Raw genomic sequence first — 26,764 nt, forward strand, 5'->3', positions numbered from 1 at the left:
CCTGAGATCTATTTTTCATACTTGAGCAGACATACGGGACAATAATTCTCTTTCATGACTAACATGAATGAAGAAAATTATTTCAATGCTGGTTATTGCCAACTATGACTGCTGAAGAAAAATAAATATTATAGGTTAGGAAGAAAAATACGTGTTTTATCTGAGCTATTCATTTCCAATATCTTAGGAATCAATAGAAAGGTAGAGACAATCATATAGACCATACTGATTCCCAATAGCTGTGATGGTCTCTACCTTTCCAGATAGCATCTAAGACTGTGAAAGGAAACAAAGGCACTTGGTCTGAGGTTAGAGATGAAACCTCAGATTTCATCTTTAAAGTCTTCCTTTACTTGTCCAAAGTTTTTAACTGTGACATATTTAAATCAACAACATTGACAGCTTTCTGCTAAATAGCTACAAGAAATACTGTACTGAGAATTAGACACTGGTAAAAAAAGCAAAAAAAACAAAAAAGCAGAAATCTCAATGAAAGTGTTTTAAAATTATAATAAAATTAGAAAATAAACAGTGAAATAGAAAATGGAATAGGAAGACTTAGAATTTAGAATTCTCTCCATGATGGAAAATCCGTCTGCTACACCTCCTATACCCAGGAAGCAGCATAGGACTCCCTTCACACCAGGCCATGCTGCCATGCAGACCTGACACCCCCTCACCACAATCCACTCCCAAGGACATACACAACCCATTCCTACTGTTGTGGTCCTGAGTTGAAGACACATTTGGCAATTCCTTATGTTTTACATGAACTGGTTCATATTCTAGGTTAAATATATTGACCATAAATCCCATTTCAGCTGGAAATTATTCTGCATTAACAACATTACTGATGCATTTTACTTAAACTGCCGCAGAAAGGATCAGGTTGTTTTCTGCTTGAGGTTTTCTTTTGTTGTACTTTATATGCCAAGATGTACTCGCCCAGTAAATCTCAGTGACACTTTTGAAGCAACTTCTAACAACCTCAGCAGCCCTTGGTTAGTCATACAAATAAACATAATTAAAACTATACTGTCAGGAAGATGACAGAAAAGCCAGCCACCTTACCAAATTATTTTCTTCTTTAAGAGTCAACAGAAGCCGTTACTATTGTCATGTATACAAAGGAGGTACAGTAAATGAAAAGGTTTTGACAACATATTTTCCCAGTCTAACTTATCATTCTGACAGTGTTTCCATAGAAATTAAAAGTTACATTTGAAGCATTGCAAAGTCTCAAGGAAAGAGCCCCAAGAGACAAAGAAATAATTACCCAAACAGCTTGTTTCAGGTAAACATGCAATGTTTAAGCTGTGAACAGATATATATTTTTTTTTTCATCTCCAGTTTTTCATAACTAATAAAAGCAAGTTACTCCAGTTAATTACTAGCAGCTAAGCCACTCCCTCCACAAACAGATAGATCTAACCCTGAGCCTAGCTGATTGCTCTGTAAGACTGCTTTAAATGGTATTTTGATCCATGCTTAAAGCAAACTCTTCATCTTGTAAGTCAAGTACTTAAATTATAGCCCTCAGCTCAATCATCTTTCTCCGTGTATGAGGAATTACTCATATATAAATAGCTACTAAATTTGGCATTAAAGAAAATATTTCATTTACTGTTTTAATTCAAGTAAAATAACCTTGAATAATTATGGAATTAAGCAAATTCACTTCTACTTGGATGATAAAAAGAAAAAAAAAATTCTTGCTCTTTGGAAAAGATTCATACCTTCATGCAGATGTATTTTATGAATGAAACATTAAATGTATATCTATTGCATCTTATTTTTTCTACTATCTGCAAATTTACTATATAACTAGAAAAAGGAACATGCAGCTAAATAATAATGTTGGCCTTAGCAGCTCAGGAGGTCTTAATACAGTGAGGAACCATGACTGTATTCCAAGTCATTGCCTTCGTAGTTTTGAACATACATTACTACAGAAATGAAATCATTGGATTCTTCCATAAGTTTCCCAGTGATAGAGTAATGCTTTATTAGAATTAATAGACACCTTTGAGTTTTCATTCCATCAGACTTGTTTAAGGGGTTTGGTTGATTGTACCTGCTTCATAATATATTTCTTCAACTGCATATATTATATGTATAAGAAAGAAAAATGTGTTAGAAATAATGCTGGATTTGCATGTAAAGAAATAAATTATTAAGAAAATAATTTTATGGCTATATTACACACAGATGGAGAGTTCTACAGATAGGTAGAATTATATAGAAGAGAATTAAAATTTAATTAAAAAAAATAAAATTGCGTCATCTTGTAATGGAGTAGAAACATGTTACCAGAGGAAAGAAAAGGCAGAGAAAACAGAAAACATGCCCATAACTACTTTAAGAAACAGCAGAAAAAATATCTAAGGAGCTGACTGTTGAACACAAGTGTTTTTTTTTTCTTGTTGTTGTTGTTTTCTGGGTATTTTTGGGAAATGAGAATTATTTTGCATTGCTTCTCTAGAAGCACAGTCCAGCCCAAGTACTGCATATATATAAAATAAGAATCACCTGTATGCTATTGACAAATACAACTTTTAAAGCAATGGATTTTTCTAAAGACTTTGCACCAACTATGGGGATTACTCTTGTCAGCCTTTCAGAGTTTAACGGGAATATTTATTACAAACTTTCTCATAACTCTTCCCTTTAGGGAAAATTATTTATTTATTTATTTATTTTTACTTGAGGCTATCTTACTGTAGACTGTAAAGAAAATTAATTTCTTACATTTTTCTAAAGAGATATTGTCTGATGACACCTTGAGTATATTTCCATATTTTCCCCACTACAACTGATTTTTCTCATGCATGCTGCATGCATACACTGTTCATAAAAGCTCAGCACAACTGAAGATCAAGGTTTCTTTAAATTCTTGATGTTCAGTATTTGTTGAGTTTATTGAAACTGTATTGTCAGATTTCCATTCAGTCAACACACAATGAAGAAATTCTGAAGCCATCAAGGATATGGTGTTATATTTATAGACACTTAATTTTATCACTGTAAAACAAAGAACCAGTATTTAATTTTTAACAAAATTCATTATTACCTAAATATTGCTAAAAATCACAGACTAGGTATAATTTTTAATGAAATAAAAGTGCTTCTGGTATTTGCTCCAAAAATTAGTACTGAGGAAATTCATCACCAAATACTATGTTCAGAAAGTCATCTTTAACTCTGAATATAATATGAGCATTTATGGATAAATAGCTTATGAAATTAATCAGACAATTATGTTTTCTAAAAGCTGCATTTGTTGAGTAAAATGGAAACCCTGGAAAGAGAAAAGAGGCAATTACATATTAAAAATAGACCATTTTTTCAGGGAGAGAACAAAGATAATAAAATATAGCTTGGGGAATTTAGAGGAAGGAAATGAGCTAGCAATTAAAAGTATTTCCCTAATGAAGAAAAGCAGTTCTGGCAATTCATTTCACAGAATAAAAAAGGAACACCCTTTCTATTAAAACAAACCAGCAACAAGACAGTCTAGCATGCAGACAACAAAACCAGCTTCCTCAAAACAACTTGTATCCAACCACATTTAATGCTTGTTTCTCTCTCACATTTAATGCTTGTTACTCTCTCTGAATAGTTTTGAATTTTTGTTAGAAAATTGATATTACGATTCTGGACATTAGTAGTAGCCACTACCTTAAAACAGTATAAAGGGGATCACAGAAGTGACAACTGATGTCGGACTCTGGAAGGGGTGAAAGAGATCCATGGTCATGCTTTGTGCTACCAAGGTAGCAGAAGCATATGTGTATGGTGTTGCAATTGAATTGTCTCATGTATTCACCTTTTCTTTAGACAGGCACAGAATGAGACAGGGGTGGCAAGGATACAAGCAGAATATCGAGAATGTGGCCCCAAGGGGATGAGGCAGTTTGGGAAAAGACCATCAATGCTGAAATGGTGTCCTAATGGAAAGATTAAGATGAGAGAAAATGGGGAAAAGAGACACTTAACATGCTGTTTCCATCTAACTGCATTTTAACACAAAGCACTGTAATTATAATCATAGCATAGCAGTGATGAAATTTTACCGGTTTATAGGATCAGATACCTGAAAAGCCCAGAGGAATGATTAATTTGAAATGGCTTCTCAAAAAGCAAAAGCTCTAATTTCAGTATATAGGCACCAGGAAAACTACTGCATGAAAGTCTTGCAGAGGATATATATAGTGGCTGCTACTTAGAAAGCTTGATTGTTATGAGTGGTTCTCTGAAGCTCAGAAGTACCGATTTCATTTCATAAGTGCTTTGTATCATGGATAAGCTGTGCTGTTCAGTTCCTTAACAAAAGCATTTGTTCTGTATGAATCTCTACTGAGAAAATGTAAAATTTACAAACTGCTTCACTGCTTTCACAATGACAAAGCTACAATCTTTTTTTTTTTTAAAAAAAACAACAACAACAACAACAACATCTGAAGTGGGAAGTACTTAGGAAATACATATGGGCATAACATATGTCTTCCACATACACGGCCATTGGGAACATGAAGACAGCCTGCAAACTTTGCTGTTGATTACACAAGCCTTAGCAAAATCTATTTTGAACAGCTAATATCATGTCTAATGAATGAGGGGAGCCCAATCAAACAAAAGGGAAAATCCTTTGTCTGCATGCACTGGCATTAAGAACTTCATCTCGCACTGTCTTCTCTGAGAATACACCAATGAGTGCTGTGCAGACTGCTGAAAGCCTGTCCATGTGTGTGCTGGAGTCTTAAGACTATGGGTTTTTCACAGGAGACTGAGGGCCAGTGTGGAGACCACTTTGCCTAGAACCTCACAGAGGCTGTTTTTGTAAACCCTCAATGTCATCTGGTGGGCTCAAACACAAGCACTGAGCTCAAGGCTCTTGCCCATGTGTATACAGAGGGCTTTATATGTCTCCACATCAACTTGGAGCTTAAGCTCCAAGATTTTTAAACTACACTTTTCTGTCTGAGTGCCTGACAGCACCTATAATAGGAAGTCATACACTGACAGACAGCCTGGCAAAGAAGGATGCCATAAACCTGTTATTAATCCAAAAAGCCGTTTAGTCTTTCTGGCTTTGTGAAAAGTCAGCTTGGAGCTGTTGCTTTTTTCTTGATATTCAGCTGCTTTTGAAAGGAAACTTCCCTCTTGGGGACAGCTATAAAACTGTCAGCCTATTTAGAGGTCATTACAGCAGTCTTATAAAGCCCCTTGGACAGGCTTGTCATAAGAGACAAGCTTCAAAAGAGCAAAAGTCTCTGCAACACCTTACTTAAGAGATGAAAAATAAAAAATAAAAATCAGTGAGTCATGCAAAAAACAATTACAGGAGGCAAGTGCTTATTGAGCAGTTTTGTTTCCAATTTGCTGTAGCACGACATTGAGAAATTCTCAAAATAAACCTTTAGTAACTGTTATGTACCATCCCCTCCACTGAAAAGAAAATAATGGAAACCATTTTAATAAAATGAGTGTAAAAACACCTACCAACAATTTGATTTTGGTACTTATGAAACATGATATAGTTTATTTTCTCATTTTTAGATATACATAAACAACTAATGTTTTCATAAAACTAAAATTCTAAAAATGATCATAAATGTTAATATTCTAAAAATGATCATAATTTTTTTTTAAAAAACCTAAGTGTCAGGCCTAGACTACAGCACATCAGTGGTTACAATCCCATGCCTGTCACCAACCCCATTCCTAGGGGCTCATGACTCCAGATAGTGCCATAATCACTTTTTTTTTTTTCAAGTTAGTTTTTAAAGATACAGTATTTTAGTCTTTTAAAGGTTCACTTTTTGTGTGGAATATTAACCAACAACATATTTATAAATGCATATACCCTTACATATCTTTTTATTTTATTTTGATCCAGATATCACAGCAACTTTAAACTCTCCCTAACCTATTTCTTCCTCTGGTGCATGTTCAGAAGCTGGGATAGGTAAGACACCCTTGTCTCCCATCCCTTGTTCCTTCTCAACTGGAACAGAATTACAGATTCTACAGATTACAAGAAAAAAGAACAGCCAAGACGCAGTAGCCCTGAAACGTCACATGAGGAGGGAGGGCCTAAATCAGGATGAACAGTGTTATGGTTCTGGACAATTAATAGTAGTGGATGTAGATTCTAGTTGATCAGAACTTTATGTAGGGCAACAAAGCAAGCTGCCTCCACACTCACTCATGTATGCTGTAATTCCTGAACAGCTAATGACATGTCCTAGGGATCTGTCAAGGCTCACAGCTGAAATCATAAAGCAGTCAGTTGTAAGAACATGTATGACTGATATTAAGTTGATACAGGCAGGAACATGCACTTATTAAAGCCATAGATTTTTTTTTTCCTGTAAAAGTGAAAAAAAGAAAAAAAAAGGATAAGGTAGGGATAAAGCCTAATTTGAAGCTCTTAAGGGTTTCTTACATTCATATCGTTCAGGACCAACCTTTGTGGAAGCCATGCTGTTCAGCTCAGCTGTTTGCTGTTCAGCATACAGCCAGACAGCAGTATGCTCATCACAGAGCCTGGGAGTTAAAGGACAAACTGTATCACCACGGCTTCTCTCAAGAACACAGCATTTCAACAGATTGAAAACAAGACTGGAAGTCAATTTAAGTCACTTTCTAGGTTAGCTCTCACATACAACACAATTGAATCTTTAGTTACTAAAACATAAGGCTGGGTGAAATCCACAAAAAATACACAAAATTTCAAAACTACCATTCATGTTTTAGAGAGCAAAATAGTGGTGTTAAAATGGTTAAGGTGTTGCCCCAGTTTCTACTGCTCTTTGGAAAGATTGCTATTTACTTTGGAAAAGATATGCCTGTTGCTTTATTCACATGCATTTTTCTATATATCCAGGATATTCCATACAGCAATGTAGAAAGAATTCAAATATACGGTTCTAACAGCTGTTCTCACCAGCCACAATTCTTCAAAACTCAGTCACAGAAATGCTGCTTTATCTGATTGTGCAGTGATGCTCAAAACAAAACAAAACAAAACTCTCCCTTGGGAGCCCTCTAATATAAGTGCCCTTACAGTAAGAAAGCATATTTAAATCAAGATGCTTGATGGCTAGACAGGTAATTCCAAGTCACTCCCTTTGCAAAACATCAAGATACAAAGAAGCTTTCTGCAGGATCTGGGCTACTGTTATTTTCGGGGGGGGGGGGGAGGGGGGGGGGGAGGGGGGGGGCGGGGAATGCTCTGAGAACTTTGCAACTACCCAGGCAAGATCAAGATGCTAAATATCTTTCCTCTTCTGTCTCTGAAAATATATACTGCCTTCATATTTCCTCCCTGTCCAGCTGATCCAATATTCACAAATATTTCAAAATGTTATTAACACAAGATTTTCTTTTGATAGATTTTTTTTTTCTCGTGTGGGTGTCATTTCCATCTCTATTTTGCTCTTTAAGACTAAACTGATTCATCTCCCCCCCCCTCCCCCCCCGAAATCATAAGATTTTTTTTTTTTTTTGGGGGGGGGGAGGGGAGGAGGAGGTGGTGGTGCGAGGAGTCTTAACATTTGACCAGAAATGTGCGATTTTTAATTTGCCTGATATAATTTGTTGTTGATAGATCTGTAAAAAACAAGCAAACAAGCAAACAAAATATCTTGGCCATCTCACTTCAGATTTCAACAAATAAATGAGTAGCCGAGCAGGGTGGTGTTCAGTTGAGAGGTTAAATATTTCACTACAGCTGTGCACATACGAGATAGGTTTCTAAGCTCTTGCTTTTAGCACTGCAGACCTATTAAAAGTTGTCAGTGCAGGTTTGTCTGCTCAGCTCACCATACTTTCAGGTCTACTTTAGAGCAAACTCAAGAAACACCTAGACGGTACTGCATGTACTGACCAGGGTTGAGATGAAGTTGCCTGAGCATAGGATAAATCCAGGACCATTCGAGTCTTGCAGATACAGTCCAACACATATTAGGATAACTGTATCCTACATGAGAAACAAGAGACCATCCAGCATAACCACACTGCCAAAAGTATTACCAGACACTTACAGCTAGGCAGCTGTATTTCACCTTAAATTCCCATGGTCTGTGATAACATAGCCTACCTCACATGCAAGAACTTGCACATCCCTCATTTACCCCAAATGTACATATACTGTGGTATTTTAACTGGGGAGCTTAATTTCACTTTCAATTTCAATATTAACAACTAAAAAAAAGAAAACCTTATGTACAGACTTTCACAACAACAATCACAGTAGCCTAGTATTTTGTAGAAATTTGTGTACATTATTAGAGGAATATGCAGATATGTATTACCCTTCTCTGAATATTCATGTAAGAAGAAAAACTCAGCACCATATTTAACAAATAGATTTGATTTACAAGGTAAAGTAGTAATATGCCTGACATCTGCCATGATCATAATATTAACAAAAGGAAAACAATATTTTATAGATTATTAATGACTAAATGATAAGCTCAAACTTTCTCCTTCCACTGAAAAACAAATAAACCCTTTTGTCAGGTCTTATCACTATATTAGTATAACTGTAGTCCAGGTGCATAGCACAGGAATTAAATTTTCAATAGAGTGAGAATTCACAAGCTAAGATGCTATTCATCTGCATAGTCATCAATTGTATACCTAAGAATTGGGTTTTCATTTTCTAAACAAGTAAGGAACTTTGAGGCACTTGCTTATAATTATGAAGGGAAGATGTTTCAAACATCCTCACCAAACTTGTTAAAAACCATTCAGTCACACTCCACAGTAAGCACCAGCCAGGCTGCTGATGTGTGGAAGTGGCATTGACAGCCTGCTCCTGCAAACAGCTAAACTTAGTGGCAGCACCTGGGGGACAGATTCTGCCTGTTCTGGCACTGGAATGCACTTTTCCTCTCACACACCAAGAAAGATGCACCACACTCTACCTGAGGTAAGAAGAATGCAAGAAAGCAACTTGCTTTGCTGTCTGTACTGAAGTAAAAAGGGAATACCTATGTGAGATCACAGCATTTTATCTCTCATGGCATTTTACAGCTCTGCTTTTATGAAATCAGACAGATAGGATTTCCTTCTGCATATTTTCCCCCTTCCTACTTGCATTATCAAAGGGTTACTATAAGAGCAATGTTTTCAATTATTGAAAAAATTTTCATAAGAACTTTTGAAAAATCATGCAGCTTGACACAAATGGATGAAGCAAAACTCTGGTAACCCTAACACATCTCTTTACTTCTTCCGAATGTTGTACCACTAAAGAGTACAATGAATGCATGTGAAAGTTTACTGTTCTTCCTCTCTCACCCCCATTATTCACACTGTCATTTGATTCAGACTCTACAGACGCTCCAAAATCTACATTATCAGTTTTGTTCTATAAGTGAATACTTTTTTCTTTTTTTCTTACTGATGGACTGTGAAAAGCTAGACATGCACAAGGATACATCCCAATGTTACAGAAGAAAAAAACAGAAATCTGTGATTTTCATTACTTATGAACTTCTGTATATGAAATATAGTAGCTATTAAGAGAATCTCTTCAGCTGACAACATTAATCTAAATTTTTTTTGAAGGACAAATGCACAGCTTATAAACATAACTTTTTTAACACCGATCCTCCACTTCATATGAATGTTGAGCTTTGGTTTGGTTTATTTATTTATTTATTTAGTTTAAAGAAGGAATCCATCTAACTCATTCATACACAATGAAGGGAGGCCATTGCCTTCCTCATATATGCTGAAAGCTCTCATGTTACAATTACTGTAATTTACACACAGTCAAGGGAAGTGTCTGACCAAATTTGAAATGATGTACCATTCCGCGTACATGCCAAGTGGATACTGTTTTGGGATAACAGATAATTGACTCTCTCATATAACAAAAACATGAAAGACTTTCAGAGTGGTAAAGAGTAATCCATCAATGTCAGCAGGATTCCTAAAGCTTTGAAAATCTATCCCTAAAGACTGCTGTTATCCAAACTGGAATTACATGGCTTACTGTAACAACTTTTTACTTACCTACCCAAATTCCCCTACACTAACAACTCAGTAATGTATTTGCCCTCACGCCCTGCTCCAGACTGGGTACGGAGAAATATATATATATATATACATATATATATATATATATATATATATTTAGGTAGCTATATTTGCTACATGTTGTATATACATGTCAGGGCTGTTTGTTTTGTAGGGGTTGAAATGAACATTGCCGTCTGCTTTTTGCATGACTGGATTGATACAACCCTCTCCAACTCCCCAACCCCTACCCAACCCCTCCCTCTCCCCCACCAGTTATATATTTATTTTTACATTTGTCATATCCCTCGTGAAGGCACTCCAAGGTGAAGATGGTCAGAAAGGAAACGACTGGAGGGATGTCCCAGTGTTCACAGCTACACTAATACTCAGCTTCCACTAGCTGCACATGTTTTCACCCAACTTCTGTAAGCAAGGACTGAGATGTATGTCTGAAATAATTAACTCAGGAAAAAAAAATAAAGTTCTGTTGTTGACACCTCTCAGAACTCTTTTCAGTCATGAGCTCAGTGATTCTGGAGTAGTTGTAATGTGGTTTAGGAACTTGGAGATTAAGAAGGATGTGGAAATGTAAAATACTATCATCAAGAAAGTTCAAAGGCAGATTCAATTAAATTTCAAATCCCATCTCCTTTCTTAGTGTAAAAGTTCATTATCATCAGCATGTTAAATTAAATACCTCATGTGCCAATATAGCTAAGCATATGGAAATGAACCCAGGATTACCATGGAGAACTGTGAATTCCCTTACTTGGGAGTGGGGAAATTTCTTTCAATTTATCTCCTTTTTTTCCTCTCCTTGGAAGTTTAAAAGAAATAGAGAATAAATCTTCTCTCCAGTCTTAATCTTTTTATTTTTCAGCTATATCTGAGTTAGTAGTAGAATCATTACCTCTTGAGTTAAGATTGAGAATAATGAAAATGTTGATAAGCTCATTTCTTCAACACTTCTTTCAGGGTTGGTAATGAATTCAGTCCAGCAAGACTGTAGCAAGATCCAGTAAGTGTAAGTGCCAAGATTGCCTTGATGTAAGCAAGTAATTAATAAATTCAATACAAAAAAAAAAAAAGTGACATTTTTGGTTAGTTTAGCCTTTTGCCACTGAAAGCAAACAAGACAGTGACATATTGGTCTGCTGGCTAGCTAGAACGTGTGACATCACTGATGGAAAACTCAACTGAACAAGTGGAATTGGAAAAAGGGGCAAGCTAAGTCTCAGATGCTGTAGAACCTGATATAAGGTTATATAATAACCATTATACACCACAGTATTCGAGGCATCACCTCAAGTACTGTGTGCAGTTCTGGACACCACAGTACAAAAAGGATGTGAAAGTGTTGGAGAGTGTCCAGAGTAGGGCTACGAAGATGACGAAGGGCCTAGAGGGGAAGGTCACTTGGCCTGTTCAGACTGGAAAAGAGGAGGCTGAGGGGAGACCTCATTGCAATCTACAGATTCCTCACGAGGGGGACTGGAGGGGCAGGTGCCAATCTATTCTCTTTAGTCACCAGCGATAGGACCCATGGGAATGGTGTCAAGCTGCAACAGGGGAGGTCAGATATCGGGAAGAGGTTCTTAACTGAGAGTGTTGTCGCGCACTGGAACAGGCTCCCCAGACTTATGTATCTCCTGTAGATTGGGATGAAGAAAGAGAACATGAAATCTCATTAAATTTATGAGATTACAAGGATTTTTTTCTTAACTCCAGTACAATCTTCACAGTGTATTGGAGGGACAGCATTTTTGTAGATCTAGCCACACCGGTCTTTGTTTCTAAATCCTTCAGATATAACTGGCATTAAATCATTATGATGATGGAAAAATATACATAAAAAGAATGAAACTGAGGCAGGTTTAACCAAACTAACAATTTACTATGTGACCGATTTTGTTTAGTTTCGAGGCTTCACACAATTATGCACGGACAAGTTTTTCTACTTTAAATACAGTGCATTAGATCAGTAATTCCAGGAATGCCTTATCATTCATCCAGCTGAATGGAATTTAATCTTAACCGTTTTTTTTTCCCTTGCTCAGACTTGCAGTAAGAACAGAGCAGTGGGCATGCTGACACCGACTCTCCGTAGCTGAGAGCAATTGCTCTCAGATCCCAAGGGTTGTCAAATTCAATCCCTTCTGTTGTTTTTGCCAGTCAGAATCAGACAACTTTGCTGCCATGAGTGTCTAAGACTGATAAGGGAGAAGACTCTTTCTGGACAGAAACTCTGGGAGAAAATGCAAAATTCAGTAGAAGACTGCTACCAGTAGGAAATCCACCAGTGTTGTTCTGACAGGGGGAAGATGCTTTCCAGGTCTATACTACCTGGATTGCTAAAAATTTACATTTCAAAAAATATCCAGAAAAACTAAAGAAAGGAGAGAAAAAGAAGAGTGTCTCCAGCTAGCAACAACTGTATTTTAGTTAAAAGAAATTCACAGAGCAGGAGATATCAACAACAGCCACAGGAATAAATAAGTAACTTCACTACCAAAAAAGACATTATTTTTTGCACTGAAATATATTTCCTATGATCACTAGTACTATGCTAAGGAATGGGGTGGGCATGGGGAAAGTGAGACACAGCTGAGCTTCATTTTACTTACTATGCCCAATGTGTTGTTTCTTGCTTGGAAATGAATCTTTTTCTGTCTTACAGATGCTATAATTCATTCTATTATAAAACTTTACATCAAAAATTATGTTTTTCCTCACTGTTTTCATGCTGCAAAGCAATAAAACCTTACTGTTAGTGTAGCTGTACTCAACTCAACCCTGAATTTGCTTTAATCTACTATTTTATTGCAGGATTTTTTTTTTTGTTATTTAAAGTTTGTGAAAGACTTTTGTTCTGATGTAGTATCTCCAAACAATTGCAACAAGTTATAAAGTAAGTCATGTTCCATACTTATTTTGCAAAGTTTGTCATTTTCTGCTAACACCAATGCAAGCTACATATTACAGTTGGTTCCATTTCAAATTCTCTGTATGTTACTTCTCAGTGTTGTACAATTCACTGGGGGTTAAGCTGTCACAAGGATCAGGGAAATGGAACAGTGAAGCAAGTTGCTTAGAAATTTTTTTATAAAGTCTGCAGTCGGAGCTGCTTTGCGGACGATCTGGAATAAAGAGACAAATACTATAAATACAGAAGGAGAATAACCTCTGTACAGAGCTCTACACTGCCATAATTACAGGACATCACTTAGAAAAAGACACATATTTTAAACTTTGAAAAAAAAAATGCTACATGTGTGATGCACAATTATATATTAATGTATTATTAAGCCTTTTTTTTTTCCAGTGCCCTTTGACCATGCCTACATTAGTGAGCACTATGGCAAAACAATAAAGCATTTGCAGACACCTTGGTACTGGGAACCTGACATCCATCCTAGATGCACTTCAGTGATCAGATCCTTTTCCAGTAAATGCAAAAGAGCAACAGGCAGCAAGAACTCTGCTACCTGCCTTCATTACCTTTATGGCTAGTGTGCTTTGGGGGTTAACACAAACATAAAACCATGACCATTAATCTAAGTTTATTTTAACAGTGTTAATACGTGTAGAGTTAATTCCTTAATATCAGAGTTATTATAAAGTATACTTTTCTTTTATTAGAATATGTTAAGAAGTATATTTGTCCTAGTTATCTCCTTGTTCGTAAGAAGATGTCAAACTAGACATAGACATTGAGATCTATTTTCATGCTCATTACTTTTTCAAGGACATACAGTGATTACAGTAACAAATTCTACTCTATGCATTACATTTCCCAGGCTCTATTTAAGGTAAATAAAAAGGCACTTCTGAATTTCCTGAGCACAATAAACAAAAGAGGTAGTTTACTTAACAAAACAGCAAAAGAAATTGTGAATTGTGGTTTTTGTTTTTGTTTTTAAACACAAACTAAACAACAACAACAACAAAACAAACTCACACTCCCAAGACCAGAAAGAAGAATCCCCCAAAAAGACTGGAGGAGAGAGAGAAAGTAGTAAGTTATGAGTGGCGAATGTGCTGTGAAGCTGAACTTGTACATAAGGTGAAATGAAATCCCAGAAATTTAAGAAATAATCTCTTTTGAAAATCTCTTTTGAAATAATCTTTTGAAAGAATTGTTGATATAAATGACATAATTTCTGAACGTCCCACCTGATAACTCAAATTTGCCTCACAGTAATCCCTGTCTTTAATGTCCCCATAACCATTGTGCTGTGCACATTTCCACTCTCAGTCTAGTACCTGCAGGACTTCTGAGCTGCCCAGTCCTGAGCACTGGTTAGTTAGAAGACAGAGGATGTGTGGTGCTTCCAGTTTCCAAAATCTCCTTGCCTTAGTTGGTAAACTTCTGAGAGTCTCCAAGTTATTTCAAATAGAAGATCTGTTGTTTGGTTTTAGGATCTTTGGGAGGAAAACTTCCATTTTATCAAATTCTTTTGAGTTTTCCTTAAGCACTATGAACTAACTTTTTATAAACCATCGTTTACAATATAAAAGTCTCCCTAGGAAAACAAAAGGTTAAATCCTTAATTACAAAATAGGAAGCCAGTCTACAGAGAAAAACCTAAAAAGAATGTGAAAAGTTAGATTATACTAGTCACTTTTCTTTTTTTGTTTTCCATTGTCACTTCATATTTCTCCTAGATATGCCTTAACCATAGATGCTCCTATTTTCAAAGGGTGAGGCTTTCATTAGCCACAGGGCCAAGAAGCCAGTTTGGTCTGTGTCGGCAAAATTCTGTCTTTTCAGAGTTGACCTCTGCAGTAAATTTGGACTGCTGACAATATATTTCCCCCCACTTTGGGGATTTCTCTAGGGCTGTAACATTTTTGCCCATCTGTACGAGATGGAATCCCACCCTTTTCACATCTATTAATAGCTCATTCATTCATTCTAGCTATATTAGGTAAAAGAAATACAATCCTAGTAAAACATTTACTGACTTTGGACCCAAAGACTTACACATTCTCCTTAGGATCTAAAGTACAAATTGCAAAGAAAGTAAACAGGACCAACCTCCATTCTTGTGAAATTTTATATTTAAAATTTATTTATATTTGACTGGCACATCATGACAACCCTACTAAACTTAGAGGAAAAAAGAATATTTTCATATTGTCATATTCTTCTATAATGTGTTTATGATAGGCATTTATTATACGTTAATACTACTCTATAAACTCCAGCTTGCTGTCAGTTCACCAGAAGGACCACGCATGCCACACACAGAAAATCTACTTTGCAGTAGAAACTTGTTCTTCCTGCCCTTTGCCTTTCTCTTACCATTGTCAGTTTTGGGGGTTTGTGCTGCCACCATGCTCCATCTGTGGCTCACACAATTCCTATCCTTCAGCAATACAACAGATCCTGGGGAAGGTTTCACCACCTCCTTCCCAAGGCCTTGCCCATTTCCAAAACTCCTGCACATCAAACAGCTATTGCCACTGCTTTTGATAGTATGTTCAATATAGTTCAACTTCCAGAGAATCTGGTTCAAGAGAACATCTTTGTTCAAGAAAGCTGAATATGTGCATCATTTTGTACAAGATCCTTCTTGAATCACAGTGTCAAACAAATGGATTAGGCAAAATGGAGCTGTGAAGAGAGTGAATGTCTCCAGGTCTCTAGTGGTGGTACTGCTCTAGCCATTGGACCAGACATATAGCATCTCTGAAGAGAATTTACCCATTTATCATCCTTGCACACACAGAGGCTGATCGACCTGGGTACTGAAAAGATGTGATTTACTATGCACTTTCTTGAGGCTGCTTTTGAAGGCCTGAACTTCATGTTCCAATGAAGTTGATCTTAAAATACTCTATGGATTACAGCTGATGGGAAGCCTGGAATGGTACTACTGTGAAGTTATAGAAAAAAAAAAATCCCAATTTTTCCAAGGGAAAAACATAAAAAAACCTCACTGCCTTAAAACATAAAGAAAAGCCAATGGAAATGATCTGTCCTCCACACACACTGATTTTATCATTTTCCACATTATAACTAGAGATTCGATCACACAAAATATTTTGAGTTATTTTTAAATAGAAAGAAATTAATTGCCTTTATTATTATTTTTTTTTAACGTGGATAGAAAGTAAACTCATCAGTATAAGGAAGAATATAACAATATCAAATGAAAATTAAAGATATGTTCATCAACATTAGGCTTTCAGTGAAAGAAGTCTTCTACACGTGCATGGTAAATCTACAGAATAATTCAGAGAAACAGTATCTGTGATTAAGGAATGTTGTAATACTGTAGTGTCATTAAATATGAGTGACAGGCATTACTCATTCTCTGGATTTACTTCAACAAGAACTGAAACACATAAAGAAGAAATGTTACAAAAATCAATATGATCTCCAGCACTACCGATAAGCTCCTAAGCTGCAGAAGACTGCAACATAAGGATTCTTCCACTGTGAATTTCTGTTGTACACTTTACTTCCTCTATAAAGCCCATTTTATTTTATTTTATTTATTTGTAAAGTGCCTGTGTATTGTAGGAGGGATTTACAACATAATCTGATAATGTGTGAAAACACAATTCGGTTATTCTATCATGCTGGGAAGACTAGAAAAAGAAAAGGATGTGAGAGAGCACAGAACCTGAATTTAATAAACTCAGTAGGGGTGATGTACTTTTGAGGTTAAGACACTGTAGTGTCATTAATCTGTCAGGAAAGACAGCTCTGGAAAAAATACCATTTAATGTACGTACATTCTTCTCCTGAATGTTGCCAAATATGACTACTAGTGGGGGAGCTCTGACCCATTTAATTTTGTACGAGCTTTGTAAGAGCTTGGAACTCAACAGACTAGAGAAGCAAGTGACAAATCATAGGGATCTACATATGAGCCATGGAAAGATCAGCTACAAAAAACTTTCTTGTACCTGAGACATCTTCCACTTTACCTGCTAAAATAATTAAAAGCAGGATTGATCTCAGTTGTGCCAGAATGAGTTGCTACAAGTATGGCCAGATGAGGATTGCAGGGGGCAAAAAGCAAATCATAAAATCAACATGCAATTCAAAGCTATCATATACAAACTAGTGACTTCCATGTTTATGCAAGGGAAAAAAAATAGTGCTGTGTGAACTGAGAAGCTTAAAACAAACAAACAAAAAACCAACAAACAACACACCACAAAACACACATTCACAGTTTTCAGAAAGGCATTATTATTTTTGACTCATTAATGTCTCTATTGTCTCTATGGACAGTTTTTTTATTGCTTTGCATCTGTTATTGAGTAAGATAATAACACAAAACTAAAAGCTATTCTGTTTGTCTGAGAATGAACTCCTCAGAAATGAAAAAATAAATAGCACTTATGCTTTGCAAGAAAAAATATAAAGACTGAAATATTAAGTATAACTATTCCAAACTGTATTTTGTTGAAAAACATGATGTAGATTTTATTAATAAGAAACCTCCAAATCTAACACTTTTTTTTTAAAAATCAGCTACAATTTAGTAATTATATACATAAGCACTTGTTATTTTTATATAAAGACAAAATCAATTCAACCACTGCATTTTTATAAAAATACTAAAATAAAAAGAGCAGTATTCCCACAAATCATTGTAGCTAGTGATATTTTGCACCAGTCAGTCCCAATGTAGGGTCTGAAGTTATTCATGGGCAACTTCTGCTGTCTCTACACTACTGAGAGCAGCTTTAAAGAAACAGTTGGATTTCATTTGGATTTACATGGTATATGGAACAAGGACAATCTGGAAGTTAAAGTTTTTAAACAAGCAATCAGAGGTTAAATGAAATCCTAAAGCAGAGGGACAAGGACTCAAAATTTAATTTAGATTAATTTCATCCATGTTATTCTTTTCTGGAAGATAAACTAACTGTATAGGAAAATACTTTCAATATCCAACACAGAATATTTCCAGTTTCTGTAGGGTCTTTCCCCCTCCATTTCTGGTTATCAGCCTGCATAAAGACAATGCAAAATCTCACAGATGGAGGTGTTTACCCAAACTTTTAAGAAATTTTCAACTTTTTTTTTTTGAATACTACTACTTTTTTTTTTTTTTTTCAGTTAACCAACAAGAACCACTAGACTTCCCAAGACTGTTTTTCAAAGAGAGAGACTTCCTCAAGAGACTCTTCAAAAGTCAGAAGGGACATAGTCCAGCCTTAGGGCAGGAGAAAGAGCTGGTTTCCACGTGCTAACGGGGTCACAAATACAACAACCATGAGACTCTTTTCTCCTGCCAATGTTTGAGTACACTGAAGCGCCCATCTTCTTTTTTGACTTATTCCCCCATTCAAAGATAGCAAATTGAACGAAAAGTAGATGGAACGAAAATCTACCTCAATCTGGGTGGTGTTGTCATGTCCCTCTTCAAGAAGTAGATCTGTGAAACCCCCTGGCTCAGAGGAATCCTGCCCCATGCTGGCTCTGTTAGTGTCGACTGATTTGAGAGACTCCGAGTGCCTTCTCCACCTGTGGCTGCTTACATGTGCATCAACTTGCACATTTTCCTCCACTCGAGGGAAGCTCTGAACAACTTCATAAAACACACCTGTTTGAAAAACAAAACAAAACAACAAACAGAAAGCCAATATTACAAATCAGCTGGAACTGTGGTTTACTGACCATAATCTAAAACCTAATAATAGCAATCTTTTTATAGATGTTTTGAACTACTCTATAGAATAGGCAGTTATAGCTATGATAAAAACAAAATAAAATGACAAAAAAGTTTAAAAAAATAGATAGCATGTTATACTTCAACAAAACACAATAATTTGGACTAAGTTTTGTAGGGTCCTCTAAACATCCCAAATGTTTGATTTTCCCACTTATTTTATGCCTGGGAAAAGTTTTTCACAACACATTTGAAACTTCAACACTTGTCTACTTATAGGTGTCACTTTTCTTAATAAAACAAATCAAAGAATAAAAGAATTAATCATCTAACAAAAACTGATGCCCAAAGTAGAGAGATATACTTAGCTTCTGCTACTGATTTTATGTGGAAATAGCTTTGAAGCCATGGTGATAGGCAGCCAAATAAACATTCTGAGAGGCATGAAATTCCCAGAAACAATTGTTCCAGGTTAAAAATAAAGCTGTCCCGTTATATGATATTGATAAATGTGAATGATGTATGAAGTCTGCAAACACCTACTATGCTTGCTGCAAAGTGTGAGCAGACTTGGGTGATGTGTTTTATGTATTACGTTTGCATTTTATTCATACTCATTCAGAATTTTTTCATTTTAATACAACTATGACCAAGACAAAATCCTAAATTCTTGAGCAGTTTCCAGTTCACCAAAACTAAACGTCAATCAAAGTATTATTGAAAGCAGCCCTGAGGAGAAGGGCCTGTGGTTGTTGGTGGATGAGAAGTTCATCATGATCTGGCAACGTGTGCTTTCAGCCCAGAAAGCCAGCCGGATCCTGGGATGCATCAAAAACAGAGTGGCTAGCAGGGTGAGTGGATTCTGCCCCTCTACTCTGCTGTTGTGAGACCACACCTAGAGTCCTGCGTTCTACTTTGGGAACCCCAGAACAAGAAGGACATTAATGTATTAAATGAGTGAAGAGGAGGGCCATGAAGATGATCAGAGGGCTGGAGCACCTCTCCTATGAAGACAAGATGAGGGAGTTGGGGTTGATCAGCCTGGAGAAGAGAAGGCTCCGGGGAGACCTTATAGCAGCCTTCTAGTACCTAAAGGGGGCCTACAGGAAAGATGAGGAAGGACTCATTGTCAGGGATTTTAGTGATAGGACAAGGAGTAATGTCTTTAAAAGAGGGTAGATTTAGTTTAGGTATCAGGAAGAAATTCTTTACTAAGGGGGTGGTGAGGCACTGGAACAGGCTGCCTGGAGAAGCTGTGGATGCCCCATCCCTGGAGGTGTTCAAGGCCAGGTTGGATGGAGCTTTGAGCAGCCTGGTCTAGTGGAAAGTGTCCCTGCCCATGGCAGGGGGGTTGGAACTGGGTGATTTTTAAGGTCCCTTCCAACTCAAACCATTCTATGAGTCTATGATTCTATGATCAATTTTTTGTTAATTTTTTTTTATTAATTTATTTCAATTACCTTTATCAACAAGGAGTACAGTAAGGCTCAAGTAATCTTGCATATTTTTCATTAAAAATCAGTTGTACTTTACATACGGTCTTGTATGCTTTGAGCCAAAAAGGAGAAGAAGAAGGGTGCTCTCTGCTTTGCATATTGCAGGAGGAATGGAAAATTGTTCAAAGAGCAGAATGGCGAGGTTCCAAATGAATTGTCAAAAGAAGTGGCAAATCAAAAGAATAAAATAAAATAAAAAAGTGAAAAGATAGAATGGAAAATATTTTATTTATAGAAATACTCCATTGCTTCTGTTTGACAGAATCTTATAAACAGAAGACACTACTTCCAAGGTCTTTACTAAGCATCAGATATGCTGTCTAGGTGCAGAAGAGATGGAAAAATAGAAAATTAACTACCAAAGTTTTAAATAAGTAAGATTTTCCTATATCATAGCTGGTATAGGAGTCATGGATAAAGGTGAATCTGCCAGATGTTGCTCTTCATAGAGAAGAATAGTATAGAGACAATCTCTATTAGAATTTAGGCTCTGTATAATTCCTTTTTTTTTTTCTATTAGATTGTTAAGAAATCTGCTAAACTTATTTTCCAAGCTATTTGACTATCCTCAGCCACACAGTGCTGTGAGCTGAAGGCACTTTGTGCCTTAATGAAACCAGAATTTAACAGAGATGTAAAATAAGCAGTCTCAAGCCATAACGTTCCCTTAGACCCCAAGTAATCGGACTTCTTTTCTTTTAATTGGTGGCTTTTTGAAACATGTTTCTTTGCATTTCTTAAAAGGCTTAGAAGATTTGCCTTCAACAAATTGCCACCCTGCTGCCTGTATCATCATGCAATCAGCTGCAAGATGCAGAGGAACAGCTCAGCAGATGAACCGAATCACGCCCCTGTGGTCCTTATCAACATCTATTCAAAGCTGCCCTCCCTGCTTCAATCTGGAGGGACTTGCCATGGTGTTATGGGGGCAAGGATGTCCAAAAGCTGACAAACTTGGAAATTTTACAGATATAATTGCAGGTACATGCTTTCTGTTTCTGATGCAGAACACCCAAGGCTTACTCCATGGAAGCAACATTTCCCCTCACAGAATGGCTGAGGTTGGAAAGAAACTCTAAAGATCATCTAGTCTAACCCCCCTGCCAAGAAAGGATCACCTAGAGCACCTTGTGCAGGATGGCATCCAGGCGGATTTTGGATATCTCTGGAGAAGGAAACTCCACAACCTCTCTGGGCAGCCTGTTCCAGTGCTCTGTCACCCTCACAGTAAAGTGCTCTCTCATATTCAGCTGGAACCTCCTGTGTTTCAGTTTGTGCCCATTGCCTTTCGTCCTGTCGCTGGGCACAATTGAAGAGATTGGCTCCATGCTCTTGACACCTTTCCTCAAGTATTTATACACATTAATAAGGTCTCCCCTCAGTTTTCTCTTTTCTAGGCTAAACAGGCCCAGCTCTCTCAGCCTGTCCTCGTATGACAGGTTCTCCAGTCCTCTAATCATCTTCATAGCCCTCCTCTGGACTTGCCCCAGTCGCTTCATGTCCCTCTTGTACTGGGGAGCCCAGAACTGGACACAACACTCCACGTGTGGCCTTGCCAGGGCTGCGTAGAGGGGGAAGACCACCTCCCTTGACCTGCTGGCAACACTCTTCCAAAAGCACCCCATGAGACCGGTGGCCTTCTTGGCCACAAGGGCACATTGCTGACTGACAGTCAGCCTGCTGCCAGGACTCCCAGGTCTCTCTCTGCAGAGCTGCTCTCCAGCAGATCAGCCCCCATCCTGTAGTGGTGCTTGGGGTTATTCCTCCTTAGGTGCAGGACCCTGCACTTGCCCTTGCTGAGCTTCATTAGGTTCCTCTCAGCCCAGCCCACCAGCCTGTTGAGGTCCCTCTGAATGGCAGCACAGCCCTCTGGGGTATCAGCCACTCCTCTGAGCGTTGTGTCATCAACAAACTTGCTGAGGGTGCACTCCGTTCCATCATCCAGGTCACTAATGAACAGCACTGGACCCAGTGCTGATCCCTGAGGGACACTGCTTGCTAGCAGCCTCCAACTAGACTGCACCACTAAGCACAACCCTCTGATCTCTGCCATCCAGCCAATTATCAATCCACCTCATTGTCCACTCATCTAGGCCAGACTTCCTGAGCTTGCCTATGAGGACGTTATGGGAGACAGTGTCCAATGCCTTGGATGTTATGGATGAGGATTTTATGGGAGAGACAGTGTCAAAAGCCTTGCTGAAGTCAAGGTAGATCACATCCACTGCTCTCCCCTCATCTACCCAGCTAGTCATCTCATCATGGAAGGCTATCAGATTGGTTAAACATGATTTCCCCTTGATGAATCTATGCTGACTACTCCTGATCACCTTCTTACCCTCCACATGCTTGGAGATGACCTCCAGGATGAGCTGTTCCACCACCTTTCCAGGGATGGATGTGAAGCTGACTGGCCTGCAGTTGCCTTCTTGCCCTTCTTGAAGGCTGGCATGACACTGTCTTTCTTCCAGCTATACTAAGTATCTCTAGTGCATTTTTCCCTCCTGCCATACTATGAAATCTCATCACGTGCTGCAATGACCAGTGTGCATTAGATACCTACAAAAGTATCTTGGGCTACAATGCATCTATATGTCTGCCGAACTGTGTTCCCTTCTTCTGAAGCACCTTTTCTGACCAACCCTGGTGGCTCTTAACCCACATTCAGAGAGAGAGAGGCAAACAGCGTATTTACCCTCATTTTGCATTCCCACTGCAGACTACTCTTTTTATGGCCAACAACCAACATATTGAGAGAATTATCTAAATTAGAGAACAGGAAATGATAAAGTTGGGGGAGAGCCTATTCACCTCTGCCTGAGTCTCATCCGTAAAGGATGGAATTATACTTTGTTCTCCCACATCCTGAAAAAAATTGAATGTGACTTCTAAGCTTTAAGTTGTTGTAACATAAACTGCTTTCTAAAATAATAATAATATAGTGCTGGAGAGAAGAATGAAATAAGCACATTGGGGTATTTCCAGTGGCTTGGAAATTCTATACATTTATCTCATATCAGTCCATAATTTTCTTATATAGTATAATTGCATCATGGCATCCTCAAAATTTGGTATTGGTCATTCCTCATTAGAGAAATTTTTGATCTCATCTGTGCATAGATTTTATCTTGCTTCAATTGTTTTAACTATGTGATTTTTCTCTTGAAATATAGAAAATGTTCTAAATCATATTGTTGCCACACTATTACACTGATAAATTTATTGTAATAAATATAAAATAAATATTAACTAAAATAAATATTTTACAGGTACAAACTATACCAACACAAGGAAGTTCTATGTTCATCTGTGTCCAGAACACATTATATCCTTCTAAATTTACTAGTAGAAAGTATTAAAAGCACAAACTGATAACATCTTCAGTTTAAAAACATTTTTTTTTCATCATTATCTGTGAAAAATTCTACCAGTGTTACCACTAGACTTAGTTAATTATCCTGGACTGAAAGAGGGATTACTGAAGCTGCAACTATATGGATGTGTTTTCAGGCTGTGAAGGGAGAAACTTACTGCAGGCTGCTTCCTCCTCCCTAAAATCTTTTCCTCAAGCTTCTGGGATGAAAGGAGGCCTGGCCCGACCAGTTCTGATCCAGCATGTTATCTCAGTTTATCTTGACACACCTCTAATGCCGAAAATGTGACATTTTTTTTTAAAGTGAGCATAACATGGTGTTTTCTGTTACTTTTAAGTAAATTTAATTGAAATAAATAATGCAAACACATTCTCAGATAATTGATAGATCAAATTCTAAGTGCAGGCAGCTCATGAAAAATAAATAATTAATCAGAAACCTAAAATTGCGATCTTTTACAAGTTAGAACTATTTCATGTTTCTGTTTGAAATCTCTGTGTAGCTTATAAATCACATAAAAGCCATTTTAGAGGAAGTGTACCAAAGTATTATTCTCTTATCTTTGAGATCTCAGAGCTTACACCTAATTAACACTGAAGGAGAACATGTCATTCAAATCAATTGGAAAGCAGCCAAAGGCTGTAGTATCTGATTAATAATAAAATTATAATATTGGCAAACATAGATGAATAGGAAGTTGTTCAGCCTTTATGAGCATAAACTCATAACTGTAATAAGCCTTCAAATCTGTTAAAATTGGAAGCACAGTTTTCAACATGGCCTGATATGGTTATGTGCCAATAACAGGAGTGCTAGTTATATTTAGTTCTGTACAAATATCTTGGTGCCATGGTCTGTAGAGATGATACTGCATCATCGAATTTGGAAGCAGTGAAAATAAACTTCATAATGAATATGTAATTAAATTGGTGTTTTGGTTTTGTCTTCATCTCTTTTCCCTGAAGTTTTCATGAAATTAGCAGTGAAAATCATTATGTCTGCAGCTCCATTTCCCTTGGGTTACATTAGGGTTAGTTCTGGAAGGACCTAAGCAGAATATTTAGAAAGAAAACTTGGGAAGGGGGCTGTGGGCAAAATTACAGACAGAGCTACTTCTGCTCACATCTAAGACAGAGGTTTCAAATTTCCCTCTGAACAGGTTTACAGACTCACAGGAAAAAGACATTTTAAAGATTTTGACAATTATTGCCTAAACCACCATGTACCTAGCATATTTTCTTTTTCCTACCTTAGCTTGCATGTTAATTTAGCAATCTAACACGACAGAGGACATGACTGAAATCACTACCTTCTTGTATATCAGGACCTGACTTTTGAGGAAGCTCTGCTACTCCAAGTTTTTTTTTTTTGGTGGGAAGATAAGTGTCCTGTACTAGAAAAATACTGTGAACTGCTTAATAGTTATATCATTAACATAAATCAATGCTGAAAGTTGACAACTGAGTAGTAGAGAAGTTTGTCTATATCAATATTGTGAATTTCACATGCAGTTCTTATGGATCGTAAGGATGGATTGCGACTGACATGGAAGACATTCTGAAAAAGAAGCCATCAAACTGTGGTGGGGTCAGAGGGTCTCTGCTTTGCCATGCCCTTACACAAAAAGGAAGAAATTGTAAGTAAATAAAACCAAAATGAAATAGCAGAACTTGACAAGTGAGACAGCTTTGATTTAGTAGGAAGTCTTGTCTGCATAAAGCTTTATTTAGAAAGAAGATCTAGATCTCACTCTACAAGAAAAAGAAGCATTCAAAATTTTATGGACAGCATTGTCAATATAGGAGAAAGAAAAGAAACCCTATTTTGAAACAAAAAAGGCAAGTAGGTAAATAATCTGACACTTTTTTTTTTTTTTCCCCTCTTCCATTAGGTCAAACAAAAGTTTGTGGGATGTTTCAGCACATGAGAATTTCAGAACTGCATTTCTGGAAAATATGTGTTAATTACATTTCATGATTGCACATATTTAGGCCAACTCTGCAATTTGACTAATTTCATAAATGCACCATAATCAACAATAAATTTTTTTTTGAAGAGCCCAGAAATACATATTGAAACCTCTATTCAACAGATTGCTTGCAAAATATAGTATCATCTTTCTAAATCTGCCACAGCTCAAATGCCAGCAAAATCATATATCGAGTACACAAATTTATTCATTAAGGAATAAAAAATGCCATCATACTTCTTTAGGTTAAATAACTTTCTATAGCCTGTCTCAGTAATCTATTTCTTCTGCAACCATTTTATTAGTAAAGACGAGAAACCAACAAATTTTTCTGTAAGTTATGAAAACTGGAGGCATGAAGTTGCAGACTCCTCAAAACATGAACATTCCTTTAAAGCATACTCCAGGCAGAGTCTTCATATACTGAATGCACAGAATCACAGTAAAATCAATCACACTTGTAAGAATTCCCAGTTTAAACTGTCTGCCTATGAACAGCTGTATAGTATAGAGACACTTTTCTGCAGCACCGGATTCATAGTACTGATTTCATCTTTCTGACCTTAATTTAGAAGAGAAATGAAAGATATGCTTGACTTTCTATATGAAATGATAATGATTGGATAATTTTTTAGAAAACTTCATAAATAATATGATTTGGAAAAACATCCCGCAGTGACAGTGCACTAACTCTTGTGTCAATTTGAATCGTAGTTTTAAAAACAACAAAAGACCACATCATGACATTTTATTTTTAAAACTTGGCTGAGACTGTTATGAGAATTTTAAAATTGTATGCGAGAATGACACCTAGGATGATTCTACTTTCACCAAGCAGGGGTGAGAAAAGAAGTCAGGGATTAATAGTAATAGAGTACTGAATGGCAGATATGGATCACAGTGCCGAAATGACTGCCATTGTATTGTGTGCTCCAAACAGCAAATAACACCTAAAATAATAACATTTATTGAACTCTTACAATAAATAGCAACTAAAACCCATGTTGAATACAGCCTTAGTATCAATAATAACAGGTACTAAGGCAGGGAAATAACATACTGGTAATTTTCTTACACAAGTATTTTATCAATGATCTGAATTTAGACTTTTCCCTCTGCAAACTCTTTTTATTCAACAATTATTTTTCGTCATTATAATGGTCCCAAAGAGCACATAACAACACTTCTAGAACTTTATCTTCATCACAAGTATAACTGCTGCAGTTTTGTTGTTGTTCTTGTTGTTGTTTTGTT

The 26,764-nt window shown here is 36.9% G+C and overlaps 1 protein-coding gene across 1 annotated transcript in view; it reads right to left on the reverse strand.

Annotated features, from left to right (window-relative positions):
* PLXDC2 (plexin domain containing 2) overlaps positions 1-26,764 on the reverse strand; it is a 269,462-nt gene that overhangs the window by 119,886 nt on the left and 122,812 nt on the right. The window contains exon 2 of the mRNA XM_035545164.2: positions 18,394-18,605. Coding sequence (XP_035401057.1) covers positions 18,394-18,605 — 212 coding nt within the window. The remainder of the gene's footprint in view (positions 1-18,393; positions 18,606-26,764) is intronic.

The sequence above is a fragment of the Cygnus atratus genome, chromosome 2 (assembly GCF_013377495.2).
Source record: "Cygnus atratus isolate AKBS03 ecotype Queensland, Australia chromosome 2, CAtr_DNAZoo_HiC_assembly, whole genome shotgun sequence".
Taxonomy (NCBI): domain Eukaryota; kingdom Metazoa; phylum Chordata; class Aves; order Anseriformes; family Anatidae; genus Cygnus; species Cygnus atratus.